The 15,973-nt window shown below is 45.0% G+C and overlaps 1 protein-coding gene across 1 annotated transcript; it reads right to left on the minus strand.

Annotated features, from left to right (window-relative positions):
- Positions 1 to 6,394: 6,394 nt before the first annotated feature.
- LOC124678311 (probable carboxylesterase 15) lies at positions 6,395 to 7,647 on the minus strand. The gene has a single exon (XM_047214216.1). It carries the CDS (start codon positions 7,538 to 7,540, stop codon positions 6,560 to 6,562), a length of 981 nt encoding a protein of 326 aa, XP_047070172.1. The 5' UTR covers positions 7,541 to 7,647; the 3' UTR covers positions 6,395 to 6,559.
- Positions 7,648 to 15,973: the final 8,326 nt, after the last annotated feature.

A 15,973-nucleotide genomic window follows, 5' to 3' on the forward strand; every position in this document is an offset into this window, starting at 1 on the left:
AAAATTATCTAGAAAAACAATAAAATTATTGCTATCTATATATGGCAAACACATACATTAAGAGTGATCTCAATGGAACTTGATTTTCAAGTATATCATGCTGAACATTTGCTTTTCTTCCTGGCTACGATCACTATCATCCTTCTCTCTTTCTGCATGGTTTCTCTTGACGTCGATGTTCTTATGTGGATCATGTTTCATTTTCTCCCCTCTAAAACAATTACACAAGAATATGCTAGTTTGGTTTCTATAAATAAAATCACGTGGTACATTTGAGAACAGAAAAATACCTATCAGATCGCATGCAAGAAGTTAAATATTTGTGCAACAAAACACCAGATGTTGTTGGCATATTTTTGAAAGCCTCGTAGGCAAATCGGAATAAGACGTATTTGCTTATTTCTTTTTGCAAATTGATATCTCTAACTATATACAATTGAGCAAGATCAAAAGGCAAAAATCTATATCACGCAATTGAGGGTTTTACACTTATGTGATTGACAAAAGCTGTGTGTTTGCTTAGTCCAAAATCTGTGTACAAAACACATTTTGTCACAAGCTTAACTACACAATAGTACAAATATAGTGGATTTTTTTAAGGCAGCCACAACACTTCAAACACCAACTACTCTATGGAGTAGACAATGTAAGAGAAATCCAATCTCAAATCTACAAGCTGAGGTTCACATCTTAATGCTCCCATTATGTATGCCCCATAGTATCCTAAGGTCCACATCTCGCATACACATATTACTTGGAGGAGGTAAATGTTGACGATACTTTCCCCACCGTCAGCCTACTCCACCGCATGAGCAGCATATGTTAAAGCACAAAATAGTTATTACGTAGCACGGATCCCAGCTTGGGCATGAGCTTCTTAATCTTCACCACCTCTACCATCCCTAGGTCGTCATCCCGCAACTTTTACTGCGGTTCAATATTTTCTTAAAATGAAAATGTATTTCCTTCTATGTGGTTGCATCACATATCCATGAACGAACAAAGTTTAAAATATCAATAAGAACAGTCAAAAGACATTTTGCGCTTGAGTTATACACACATTAGTTGATGTTTCTCTCAAACCCAAATACAATGCATCATCTTATTTTATCTTTTTACACAAATTTTTTTACCACAACACCAGCTGTAGTTCAATGCTGGTATAGTGAGTGGTATCCAAAGACCAATATCCTCGAATTGGACTCCATGGTATCCTATAAAGAAGGTTGAAACCAAGTGAGAAACCAGAAAAACAACACTTTGGATGCACTACAATGTTGGATGATTCATCTCACAGCCCACAATCATAAAATAAAAAGGCTATATGGATGCAGAGCCGGGACTTCCCCTTTTCGGAAAAAATGTGATGGGTGCGTTGAACGCGGATTAGACCTCCCCATCTCCTATGAGGCAATTAGTTCTAATTCTATTATCTATAGTGTTTAAATGAACCAATGCTTACATGAGTCTCTTAAGCACTCACTATTCTAAATCAAAACTTTCATTGTAGTTAATCTTTCTTAATTAGTTACTGAATTATAATTGGGTATATTTGTTTTGTTTGACAAAAGAGAAAACTAAAATATACTTCTATCAACTATACAATAAGCGCGGGCAATTTTACAATCCTATCAACTGGATGTACCACATCACTGGAAAGGAAAATGATCATGTTGAAATGAGTAGTTTTTATCAATAAAGCTCACCTACACGACTTCTCATTGGAGAGGCCCAAATCTGATGAATTCTAAATAGATGCACTTTTGGTATATATCATGTTGAGGCTGCATCTTGCAGCCCCTATTTCGTCCTCTCTTCTACCTCTAGTTCTCACTTGTCTCTCTTCTCTCATGAACAAACACGCACACTTACAACTAAGGAAGATGGATAAGACTTTGCCAAGAAACATTCTTCCCTGGTGAATACGCGCATACTACATTTTGGTGGTGCCTCTCACGGCTGCCTTTTTTATTCATTTGATGCAATATATATACAAGGTAGAAACTCACACTACTAACAACTAACGCACGTCCTCCACTTCCTGGAATCACTCCACCATGCGTAGAACTCGGCCAAACCAGCTAACCTACTGACCAATCCATGCATGCAACTAACTATCAGTTGACTTGATCTCTTCCTAGATTCCCTCCAGGAACAACATGATCTGGCCTACCATGCACACACAAGCACAGCTTGGGACTTGTATGCAGCACCATGCATCTCACACGGTCGGCATCTCACGACTACGCCGGCATCTGGCCCTGCACATCCCCTGCTGAACCATGTTGAACCATGCTTGTACGCATCTTACGTACAGCTACACGGCAAGCTACTCCATCACCTAAACTACATGCAAATACAAATGAATCAATATGTTAGCAGTGTGTCAATACACCATTATTCCAGAGCTTCTCTATATATAGGAAAAGAAACATAAGCACTTCAATACAATCATTGAATCGTTTCATCTCATTGTGGCAACAAAGGCACCAATAAGGCAATCATCATTTGCAAAGCTCGTGGTGAGGCATAGACAGTGTATGGTCTCTTCACACATCATTGCCATAGCCACCACACACATATGAGTTTTCATGGTATAATAAATACGGCCCTTGAATCCACATATATAAAGGTAACACATATATGTAGAGAAATCAGAACATTGTATTAAAATGAAATTCTTTGGTCAGAGAAAGTCATTTTGACAGGCCACAAGCATTTCTTGGTTTCTCTTGGCATCTCTAGTGACACCCTCCACAACATGTGTGCTCTAAAAAAAATCTGTTTCCAACAGCAACACCACCCACAACAGCTTATACTAACATTTGTCTGCGCAAATCATCCATTAGTTTTTGTTTCTAGCAATATTGACATGTGATGGCCACATAAAGTGACCAATTGCACCTTTCCTGGTAGTTTTTTTCTTCCATTAGCCTGACCATAAATAAGAGCACAAATTTCTTACATTCAGAAGCATGTTACAGTAAACATACACTCAGTAATCATTATGAAGCAAAACCGCAGTAAGGTTCACATGTATGAAGAATGATGCAAAAGTCGTGAGAGCATGTGTGTTTTTCATTTTCATGACTAAAAAAACGTGAGTTTTCTGATATTCTTTCTATTGGAAATACTTCAGATGATCAATAGAATCCTCCGAGAGAGCAATTTTGTTTCATTAAACATTATTTCAAAGCACTAAGGCCAAATCATGCATTTTGAAAAAACTGGCAATGAAGTAAAAGCAAGTTCATTTCACTTAAATAAGGCATAATTTCCATGATAGTCGCTGCCACAACCCAGATCTCCATGTCAAAAACTACCACAACCTAAACAACACATTAGTGGTACTGAAGTGAGAGCAACACATTATAAGTACTGGAGCTCAAGAATAAGCAAAGGAAACAATGAGAACAAGTGTAAAATGGTTTCCCTTTTCCAATTTTAGGATGTCATTTGGAAGGAAACAAAGACAAGGCTGACCTGCAATCTTCCAGCAGTATCCACTACAATCACATCAATATTATTTATTTTCCTCTTCCACTGCATTCTTGGTTATTTGTGCAGGTTGGCCACTGTTCCTTGTCGGTAAACAGGCACACCCACCTGTCAATGCCTTTTTTAGCCAAGCACAAACTGTAGCAATACCATAATAAAGAAAATGTAACTTGATAGCTTCAACTCTTGATATATTAATAAACAGTATATGTTCACCCAATACGGTGAGTTGAATAATGGCAACCCAGTACACATCTGCAAGGATAAGCATACAATTCTTCCCTGTACCGTAACTCTTGTAAAATAAAGGCTATGAAAAGCACCAGTTTCTCCATATAAGGCCCGAGTATTGCGCAATCAGTAGTCTTTTCTACACCTTGTAGGATAACCTTTGTGTCTGTGTTAGCAAAGACAACATCTGATACTTGCTTTTTCTGGAAACATGAGCTCAGACCAATTAATCACGGAGTAGCTTACAATCGTTGATCAGACAAACAGAGATGAACGCCTGTACCTAGCAATCCAGTGTAGTTCAGATAGCGTTCCTGCTCTTCTAGAACAGGTCTGATATTTATCCACCCATCAGTTGAGCAATCTCATCATGCACAATCATTTTACTTCCTACACCTTGCAGACCTGCCAGATAAATGGCCTACGCAGGTTATAGCATTTTAATTGCTAGTGTGATCCAATGTACGTCAGGAAGGGAAGGCACTCTTCAGTAGTGAAATTATCCAGTTACTTACCTGTACACAACAGCAAACTAAAACCTCTGAAATCATCATAATCACAATACTGTAGTACAATAACATATGTAGATTAACCTTCATGCCTCCGTTCAGAAGCTTACACGTCCATTCTAGTACAGAGCAATTATCTAGGAAGACAGAATCTAAAAAATGCAACTTCTGGGTAGGTATTCAAATTGATAGTACAATGGTCTGGTATTCTTACTGCTGAAGACAAATGTTGAACTGCCTGCAATTCATATACTGCACGAACAAAATAAAAACAAAACCACCAAGGAATCCTTGTTCCTGAGCTAGTGTGGTGATGTAATGTCCTACTGGGACTGGGACGAACGCAAAGGGTAGAAGGACAATCACAATTATTTCCCAGATTTACCTTCATATGTCCTGACAGGCGTAGGCCGCTAATCCCATCGGCAATGGGCACGTAACCCTAGAGTAGGCCTGAACCGGGAATGACAGCCGGGGCGGGGCGGCTTGACGATGGACACTGGCGCCTACAAGTCTGAGTGGCGGCAACTGGGCGAGGAGGCTGAGCAGCACGACCCTGGGCAAGCATCTGGTCATGGCGGTATCGGCAGGCGTTTACATGAGCAAAGGTCAGGCGACGACGCCCCTCCATCGAGGTGGCATCAGAACCTTCAGAGGTCATGGAATTCGAGGCGGCGCCGGAGGTCAGGAACAAGGCGCGCGATGCGGCCGCCGTCAAGACCTCCGCGCAGCGTTTTGATCGAGATGCAGCCGCCGTCAAGACCTCCGCGCAGCGTTTTGATCGAAGGTCAGCGGGCGTCTAGGTTTGGGGGGTTGATTGCGCCCGTGATTTTGTGAGAGCGAATGGAGGAAGGGGTGCGTAATTTTGGGGAGGGAGAACAAGTGAATCACGAACGTTGGATCGAGTTATATGGCGATGCCTGGCCCAGACGGGTGGGCGACGAAGGGACGACCAAACTGGGAGAGAAGGGGGAACATGTTCGTTCTTTTTAAGTAGTAGAGATTGTACATGTTAACTATATGATGACTACAAATGATATGACATCTTGTTATAGCGCGAGTCAGGCCATATCTTATTGGAATTGCTCACGAGGGTCGATGCTTTTTTTCCTAATACTAACCGCCGCACGGGACCCTATCCATGCGGCGCTTAACTCTAGATTTTCCCTTCAATATTTTATAGAATCTCAATGTAAATGTGTGTACATGATGTGTTTATCATTAAGTTTTCTAGTTTTACGTGCTATGATACGGTATCATATTATGATACCACTCCCATCTCTCACCTCATTAATTGGTGTGCCACATCAGATTTTTGCTAACATGGCATGCATGATAATACTTATGATACTCCTATTGTGGCTAGTCTCAACTGAGCATGAGAAGAACCCATAAATCTAACCAAACACCATCGAATGTTTTTCATTTTTGACCCCCTTCCACGGTTTCACCACACTAAGGAACCACAGTGCCACACAGGCTAATAACAAATTTATTAGAGGCTGGATTCATTGTTATCAAAAAGGTCAAAGTAAGCTCATCACTTAGGAGTTAGGATGATGATGTGTTTACTAAAATAAAAATAGAGCTGAGCATGTGCTGGAGTACGAGTACTCCCTGAAGCCGATGGGCGTATGAATGTTTGAGTACGGCACGCATAAGACCCAGTGTTGGGCTTGTGTTAATCGATTTACTCTATTATCATAACAATAAATATTTTATTTCGTCGGAGAAAAAAGCTCTTGCTTGTGTTGCTTGGCCTAGTATTATGAATGTTTGAGTACGGCACTCATAAGACCCAATATTTGCCCTGTGTTAACCGATTTTACTCTACTATCATAGTAATAAATATTTCATTTTGTTGGAGAAAAAACTCTTGCTAGTGTTGCTTGGCCTAGGCTTATATAATACTCTCTTCCTCCTATAGTTCTTGTTGTGATTTTAATTTAAATTTAAACTAAAAAAGGTACAGTAGAAATTATGAAACCGACGGAGTTGATAATAATGGGTCCAATGACAAAGAAAACACAATATCTCTAGTTACCTTATTATTGATCTCGTTGCTGACCGAACAACCTAATTGATAAAATTAATTTAAAAATTTGTTGACGCGGAAACAAGATAAGCATGGGCATAATGGGTCAAAGCAAAAAAAATTACTGTTTGAAAAACACCCATTTATTAAAAGAAGGTTTTACATAAGTGAAAAGAAAAATACATCGGAAAAGAAGGTCTGACCAGGATCCAAGTAGAAAGATCATTGTGGGACCAAGTGCGTAAGGCAAGACTAATCAGACACCAAACCGAATCACTCCGCTCGGCTACTCCGTGTCCATGTGATCGACCACAAACTTCTTGACAAGCTGTACCAGCTCGTCGGCGCGCTCCGTCCACGGGTTCACCACGAAGAAGACGTGCTGCGCGCCGGCCAACTCCACGAGCTCCACTTCCTTCCCCCACTCCTTCATCCGCTTCGCGTAGTGCGTGTTCCGGTCCCGGAAGATGTCGTGCTCCGCCGCGACGACGAGAATGGGCCCCATCGCCACGGCCTCCAGCCCCGGTGCCTCCGGCCCGGTGAGATTTATCGCCGGGTGATCCCTCGTCGCGCCGTCGGGAAGCATGAGCCGGATGTACGTGTCGCTCATCTTGCTGGTCAGGAAGGCGTCGGGCGGGCACTCCAGCTCGGCGCGCGTGCGGGTCTCGCCGGCCATGGCTGGCATGAGGAGCACGCTCCCGCGGAGGCGGACGGGCGGGCTGAGGCCCGTCTTGCCGAACCTGGCCGCGACGTGGTGGGCGATGTTTCCGCCGGCGGAGTCTCCGGCGACGAATACGCGGGAGAAGTCGGCGGCGCCGGCGAGCCAGGGGTCCGAGGCGGCGGCCGAACGGAGCCAGGACATGGCCGTGGCGCCGTCCTCCTGCGCCGCGGGAAGGCGGTGCTCGGGGGCGAGGCGGTAGTCGAAGGAGAGCACGACGGCTGGGAGCTCCGAGGCGAGGCGGAGGCACCAGGCGTGGAAGCAGGGCCAGCGGCCGGAGCCGATGCAGAAGCCGCCGCCGTGGAAGTAGGCCACGACGGGGAGGCGCGCGTCGTTGGCCGCGCCCAGGTGCCGCGGCTGGTAGAGGCGCGCGTTGAGGTCGTGCTCCTGGTTGTACGTGACGTCCCTCCACTCCACGCCAAGGTCGCCGTCGGGGACGTCCACCAAGAATACCGCCGGCAGCTCCGCGCTGCGCCGCACAGTTCCGTCGCTCATCAGCTGGAGCGTGCCCCGGCAGTCCTCCACCACGAACGGGGGCTCCGGCGACATTTTGGGGCTATGCAACTATCACCCGTCTGCTTAAGTTAATGGAAACCTGGCTAAACGAAAGTGGACAAGGGTGTAGCAAGCTGCAAGTAGCGAGTGTGCATGAGTGGTTACTAGTGAGAGAGATTAATGGAATAAATATGGATACTGTATAAACGAATAGACACTTGGGGGCAATGCACTTATGTCACAACGTTTTTTTTGAAGCTTCTTATGTCACAACGTGGTGAGCAGGTCGTCTGAGTAGGACTCTGTCGGCCAATTTTCGATCGCACTTCATTCTTCCGCGAACCCTTCGTCCTCGTTGATAGCGCTCCGACACCTTTTTTTTTTTTTTTTTTTTTAAATGAGCGCTCCGACACCTGGTCATGGAGAAACTATGGTGGGACAATTTCTTGATGTGGAAGACGCCACGGCTACCGGTAACTTTAGGCCCTCAATTTCTCGATTACATTAATCGAACGATCCGCAACAAACTATAAACATCAACAAGACTGATAAAACCATATGGCGAACTGTTTCATGGCTTCAATTTGGAAACCAATTCCAAAGTTCGATCTTATTATGTAAAGTAAAGTAGTGGCATATAGTATTGTCTTCCTGAACAATTACATGCTCATGTTCCATTAGCGATCTGATCATATATATCTTTGTCTGCCTTTGTTTCAGTAGAGATATGATCATATATATCTTGGTCGAGTTGATTTTCATATTGATGGTACTTAGTATCTCTTGACTGAAATGGATATGGATTATGTGTAAATACAAGTGCGAGGTGAGTATTTTATACCATTGATATTAATTTGTATTATTGATTACTATATCGCTAAAACTCTGAGATTTAGCTTAAAACTCAGTAGATTTCTATGTACAAGTGTGATGTGAGTATTTTATACCATTGATATTAATTTGTATTATTGATTACTATATGGCTAAAACTCTGAGATTTAGCTTGGAACTTAGTAGATTTCTGGACCGTCTGATATTCAATCCATTTTAAGATTCGTATTTTTGGGCTTGCTTATCGTTTTCATTTTGGACTCCGCTTACTTTCCCGGATTCATTGCTCACTTTCATGGGCCGGCCCACCTATGAAATACGGGATGGCCCACCTATAAAATACATGAATAAAAAAGGAAATAAATACGCAGCAAACAGGATTCGATCCCGGGCTATATCGCTAAATCTCTGAGATTTAGCTTATAACTCAGTAGATTTCTGGACCGTCTGATATTCAGTCCATTTTAAGATTCGTACTTTTGGGCCTACTTTTAGATACATGCGCAGCAAACGGGATTCGATCCCGGGAGTCCATCCACAGTTCAATTGCCGTTGCGCTGCCGCTTTGCACTTTTTCAGTAACATGCACGGTTTTTATATATTTCTCTTCTATTCAATGTGGCTCTTGTGTATTTCTTGTTTTAGCGTTTTTTTGAACCTGTGCTTCTTCTTATTTCTAGGTATGTGATTGACATAGGCATTCCCAATGGGCCTGCCGAAGATGGTACCTGGGGTTTACTGAGGCCCATGACTCGAAGGATAAGGAGAATCGGAAGCCCAAATTACTATTAAGAAAAGCTAGAGTTGTATTACGAAATAATACTTGTAATCTTGCGGGATGGGTTGGAAACCCTCCCGGACTATGTAACTTGTGTATTACGAATCCCTCGGCTCCGCCTCCTATATAAGGGGGAATCGAGGGACAAAGAAAGCATCGATTCATTGTCTCACAAAACCCTAGTTTTCATATCGTCGAGCACTTTTCGGCTGAAACCTTCGAGATCTACTTGCCCTCTACTTCCGACTAAAACCCTAGTCTACAACTTGTAGGCATTGATAAGTTAATCCCTTGTCAATTGGCGCCGTCCGTGGGAATTAGAGGTGTCAAGGATCCGATCTCGATGGCACGTTCAAGATCATCGACTTCGTCAACCGCAAGCAACGCAATGGACAGAGGTAAACGGATCGAAACCGGTCTAGTTGATTTTGTACCTCACCCGCCCTCCCGTTTGGATGCATATGCGTATCTGGAGGAGCCCATGGAGATGACGTTCGGAAAGTTCCACTTCCGCGTCGAGAAAGAAGGAGCGTATCGTCTCGAAATTCCGATCTCGTCGGGATTATCGGTGGTCAATCCCGATTTTTCGAGTTCAGCATCATCAATTGAGTCAGGCGACGAGGAGATTTCATTGCCATGCTTCATCAGCACCAGGGCGAGTGAAAAACTCGTCAAGATCTTCAGCGACATGTCCTTCGAGTCATCTGCAGACTCCTATATAAGCGATGACTCGAGCGACACCGACAGCTTCAACTTCATCGACAAATCCATCACCGTTGGAAAGGTCTTCACCAATCTCTACGATGGTGTCACCAAACCCGACAAAGTTCAGAACCCAAAATATCATCAGATCTATGCAATTGGAGAACCAAGCCGGACAGAACCGGCGACGTCAGAGGCTTTCGATGATGCGGGAAATCCGTATGTCGATCCCGCAGATCTCGCGCGAGGTTTGGGAACAAAATATATCGGAACAGGAACACGAGAGATGGTGCAATTTCCGCGAGCCGTATGGGATCGAGTCGCAAGAGCTATCGATGGTACAGAACCAATGACCATTGCGGCAACACCTGAGGAGTCACAAGCGTATCAATATAGGCTCGCCCGTATCAGGAGGGAGCTCGAGAAACAGAAAATCGAGTTAGACAGGAGGAAGGAAGCAGCCTCCGCATCAAGCAGGCGAAGGGCAGAGCTAAGTCGACATTCATGAACTTCGGGAGATAGTCATAGGGAAGCTCGAAGGAGAGCGAGATCCCGTCTGCAAAATATACCTGAAGCAGAGAGAGAAAACTTAGTTCACAACCTCGACATGTATTTTATATCAATCGACACGAGGGGGAATATTATTCCCAAAACACCGGAAGCTAGGTATATGGCGATGGAAGCCTTTATCCTCGCAAATAGGCCACCTCCCAGAGATCCAAGAGAAGCATTGTACAATATGGCCATGGCAGGAGTCGGAGTTATGGGGACGAGCATTCGTAACTCCGCCTCCCGAAGGATCGACGAAGGCAAAATAGTCCACGACCCGCTGCAGCGGCACCAGGTCCCGAGAGAACAAGTGGAGCACGAGACACAGCAGCACAAGCACGGGTGGACGAGCACGACAAAATAGAAGGGAACATCGACACTCCCCAGAGATAGATGATGAGGATATGTGTGGGCTGCCGTGCTTTACAAGAAGGGTCCGGAAAACTCGAGTTCCTTCAGGGTTTAAATTACCCGACAATTTCAAAAAATTCGACGGCCTGCAATATCCAGAGGACTGGCTAGTCGATTATATCGAAACGGTGAAACTGATAGGAGGAACTAGAGCAACAGCCATGCAGAGCATCCAAGTACATTTGAGTGGAGCCGCAAGATCTTGGATAAAGAAGCTTCCTCCGGGTTCCATCGACAGCTGGGATAGTTTTGAGGACGTGTTCGTCAAGAACTTCCGATCTACCTGCAAAAAACCCGCGTCATTAGAAGAGCTGAGATCGTGTCGACAAAAGCACGATGAGTCAATGAGAAAGTACATACAAAGGTGGAACATCATTAAAAACTCGGCAGATAATATATCTGACGAGAGAGCGATAGACGCGTTCGTAGCAGGAATTCGACGAGGAGACTTTGTCGAGGACTTGGGAAGAACTAACCCAAAGACGATGATCGGCATTGATGGAGATAGCAAACAGGTGGGCAGATGGAGAGGATGCTGTTCACAATAAACGGCACAGGTCGCCTGAAGAGGACCCTAGTCGAAATTTCCAAAATAGGCGACGATTTTCTCGGCAGTACTCGAGTTATGACGCTCCTGGTCAAATCTTGGCTGGGTTTCGTGCCAGCGCTGGAGGAGGCAATAGAGATGACTAACAAAGGAGTTGTGAGCAGCGAGGCGACAATAGAGATGATTCTCGAAATAACAGGCAGAATAGTGGGCCAAGGTTCCAGAGACCTTTCGTGTCCCCCGAGGACATGATGAACGGGCCGTGTCAGATGCATTTTTATCTCGACAATAATGGAAAAAGACAGTCAGGACATCTGCAGAAAGACTGTCGAAATTTTCAAGCAATGTTAAGGTTCGCAGGGCAAGCCAACGCTCAAGCGACAAATAGAAATCCTCAAGGGCCCAGGAGCGAGATCCACTTGCCACCTCCTCCCGCAATTACGGACGAAAATCGACACCAGCTCAAAATAGCGGCAGCGCCACACCCACCTCCATATGTTGATCCTAACTCCAACGGCGCGGTCTCGATGATTCAGACGGGTAGGCCGTCCAATAGAGCTCAGAAAGTAATCTCGCGACAAGTGTTCATGGCAGAGAAGATGCCTCCACCAACGATCGAGTACCTAAATTGGTCAGGGCAAGACATCGGCTTCACAATTGCGGATGACCCGCAGCAAGTTCCTCGACCAGGGCAATCAACACTTATTTTACCAGCAGTAATTGCAGGATTCGACGTATCTCGAGTGTTTATAGATGGCGGCAGCAGTTTAACCTTATATATGCAGATACGCTAAGGAAGATGAACATCTCCCTAGCAAATCTGAAACCAACCGACACACGTTTCCACGGTATCACACCAGAGAAGCCAAGTTACCCATTGGGGAAGATCAATCTCGACGTTCAGTTTGGGACCCGAGAAAATTATAGAATAGAAAGGCTTGAGTTTGAAGTCGTGGATTTTCCATCGGAATATCACGCTTTGTTGGGACGACCAGCATATGCCAGGTTTATGGCAGTACCACATTACACATACTTATTATGGAGGTTACCTGGACCTAAGGGACCAATCACAGTCAAAGGAAGCTTCGCGTTAGCTGATAAGTGTGACAAAGATTTTCATCGACTGTTAGAAACTTTCGGGATGCAATCAGAATACATGGCGTCAAGGCTCATGACTGATTATGATGTACTGCCAGATGTAGGGAGGCCTAACAAAGAGCCAACCTTTAACACCGCGAAAGATTCCAAGGAGGTGCAGATTCACCCGACAGATCCGAAGAAAACGACGTCCATCGCGACAGACATGGACCTCGCATAGGAAAGCGCGCTCGTCGAGTTCATCTGTGAGCACTGGAAAATCTTCGCATGGTGTCCAGCTGACATGCCAGGAGTACCCAGGGAACTTGCCGAGCACCACCTAAACTTGGATCCAATAGCGAGACCAATCAAGCAACCTTTGCGGCGTTTTTCGGAACCAAACCGCAAAGCTATGTTGTCAGAAATTAATCGACTCAGAGAAGCTGGTTTCATTAAAGAGCTGCATACAGAGGCCACGTGGGTAGCAAACCCAGTGTTGGTCCCGAAGAAAAACACTAAAGTCCTTCGCATGTGTGTCGACTTTACGTGTCTCAACAAGCACCTGTCCAAAGGATCACCTTCCCCTCCCAAGGATCGATCAAATTATCGACTCCACGGCGAGGATGTGAACGTCTTTCCTTCCTGGACGCATACTCTGGTTATAACCAGATCAGGTTGAAAGAAGAGGATGAGGTCAAAACAGCGTTCATTACACCTTACGGCGTGTTTTGTTACAGAACAATGCCCTTTGGTCTGAAAAACGCGGGAGCTACATATCAGCGGATGATGCAGAAGTGCTTAGCAACACAGATTGGGAAAAATGTACAAGTGTACATTGACGATGTCGTCATAACATCGAAAAAGGGGGCAACGCTAATCGAGGACCTAAAGGAAACTTTCGACAACCTCGACAAGTTTTGTCTCAAGCTGAATCCGACGAAGTGTTCTTTCGGCGTCCCTGCAGAAGAACTTCTCGGGTTCCTAGTCTCAGCAAGAGGGATTGAAGCTAATCCGAGAAAAATTCAAGCTATCGTAACAATGAGGAAGCCAACAAAGTTGAAAGAAATACGGCAGACTAAGCTGGGTGAGTCGCAGCTTTAAGCAGATTCGTTGCCAGGCTGGGAGAAAAAGCGTTACCGTTCTACGCTTTAATCAAGCAAGGAGAGAAGTTCCAGTGGAACGAAGAGGCAGATAGAGCTTTCGAAGATCTCAAGCGCACAATTTCGACACCACCAATCTTGGTGGCTCCTAAAGAGAAGGAATCCCTCCTGTTATATATTGCAGCCACACCTCGAGGTGGTCGGCACTGGCACTCATTGTCGAAAGAGAAGAGGAAGGAAAACTCCATGGAGTGCAGAGGCCGGTATATTTCATCGGTGAAGTTTTATCGCCTTCAAAACAACGGTACCCGCGAGCACGGAAGCTAGCATATGGAGTGTTTACAACTGCAAGAAAATTGCGGCACTATGTTTCGGCACATCCGATAATAGTGGTTAATGAGGCGCCCTTGTCCAATATACTAAACAATCCAGAGGCTACGGGTCGTGTCTCCCTTTGGGGAATAGAGCTTTCCCCTCGGGACATCACGTACGAGAAAAGAAAAGCAATAAAGTCACAAATTTTACCAGACTTCATCGCAGAATGGATGGAGTTACAAAATACAGGACCCCCAGATTTGTCGAGAACTCGGACTATGAACTTCGACGGGTCCAAGAGATTAGAAGGAGCTGGAGCAGGCGTGATACTAATATCACCTGAAGGCGACAAATTAAAGTATGTCTTACGGATGACGTTCCCAAACGCATCTAACAATGAGGCAGAATATGAAGCTCTTATACATGGGATGAAGATGGCGAAGGCTTGTGGTGCAACTCGACTAAAAATCTTTGGCGACTCACAATTGGTAGCTCGACAAGTCATGAACCAATGTGATGCGATCAATGATAGTATGGTGGCATACAAAGAAGTGTACAACGAGCTAGAGAAGCTATTTGATGGATGCGAAGTAAATCACATCAGCAGGTTGAGCAATGATGAAGCCGATGTTCTTGCAAACATCGGGTCGCAGTGCCTCGCAATTCCACCAGGTGTGTTCTGGGAAGAGATAACCGAGAGATCTACAAAGCCGAAGAAGGCGCAGAAGAAGCAGAAGGATGAGAAAACCACGACAGCTCCTAAAGAAGCACTAGAAGAAGAGGAGGAACAGGAGCTAGTGATGATGGTGCAGACTCCATGGATGCAAGTATACATATCATACATCCTAAGGAAAGAAATACCCGACGACCCAGTTGAAGCAAGACGAGTTATTAGACGATCCAAAGCTTTTACAGTGGTTAAAGGGGAGCTGTACAAACGAAGTATTTTGGGTGTGCTACAAAGGTGCGTCACACCCGAAGAAGGAAGGATAATTCTGAAGGACGTACACGAAGGAATATGTGGTCATCATGCAAGCAGTCGAGCTATCGCAGCCAAGGTTTTCAGAGCAGGATTTTATTGGTTGACAACAATCGAGGATGCGAAGGAAATAGTGCGAACTTGCGACGCGTGCCAGAGATTTGCTGCAAAATCTCACTCTCCTGCAGCAGAACTGATGCCAATACCCTTGTCTTGGCCCTTTGCTCAGTGGGGTCTCGATATGGTGGGAAAATTACACAAAGCTTCGCCAGGAGGATACGAGTACATGCTCGTCGCCGTCGACAAATTCACGAAGTGGATAGAAGCAAAGCCGATAAATTCACCAGATGGAGCATCCACAGTTAAGTTCGTGAAAAGCATTGTCTTTCGGTTTGGAGTACCTCATAGCATCGTCACAGACAATGGCAGTAAATTTACATCCAAGGAATTCAAGGCATACTTTGCAGAGGTGGGCATCAAATTGCACTTCGCGTCAGTTGCGCATCCGCAAACCAACGGCCAAGTCGAGAAAGCCAATGGTATCATCTGTAATAGTATCAAGAAGCGCTTGTTAGGACCATTGGAAAAAGCTCGACATACTTGGCCAGAGGAGTTGCCAAGTGTGTTGTGGAGTATCCGGACAACACCAAATACGGCGACGCAGGAGACTCCGTTTTTCACGGTCCATGGAGCCGAGGCGATGATGCCAATAGAGATAGAGCATGATTCTCCAAGAGTCACGGAGTATGATGAAGAAGCTTCTAGAAAAGCATTGGAAGACGATGTCGACGCATTGGACGAAGCCAGAGATGAAGTATTATCACGGGTCACTAAGTACCAGCAAGACTTGAATACCACAGTCGACGTTTGCGACCAAGATCTTTTCAGGTTGGAGACTTAGTTCTACGACTCAATCAAAATAGTATTGAAAAACTCGAGTCGCCATGGCTTGGCCCTTACATCGTCACAGAAGTAATCGAAGGAGGAGCGTATAGGATAAAGGACAAGAAGACGGGGGCTCCCGAGAAAAACCCCTTGAACGTGGCACAACTCAGGCGTTTTTACGCCTAGAGTCGAAATATAGTCCTCCTTGTAAAAATACAATGTACTGAAACGCCCGCGAGTTTTCAGACGCACTCTTTTCCTTTTTCAGGGCACCGAGTGGGGCCGGAAAAGGTTTTTAATGAGGCGGGCTCGC

Source organism: Lolium rigidum, chromosome 7 (genome assembly GCF_022539505.1).
Source record: "Lolium rigidum isolate FL_2022 chromosome 7, APGP_CSIRO_Lrig_0.1, whole genome shotgun sequence".
Classification (NCBI taxonomy): domain Eukaryota; kingdom Viridiplantae; phylum Streptophyta; class Magnoliopsida; order Poales; family Poaceae; genus Lolium; species Lolium rigidum.

Excerpts from the sequence above, each read along its gene's own strand:
- LOC124678311 (XM_047214216.1), bottom strand. The coding sequence starts at position 7,540 with ATGTCGCCGGAGCCCCCGTTCGTGGTGGAGGACTGCCGGGGCACGCTC.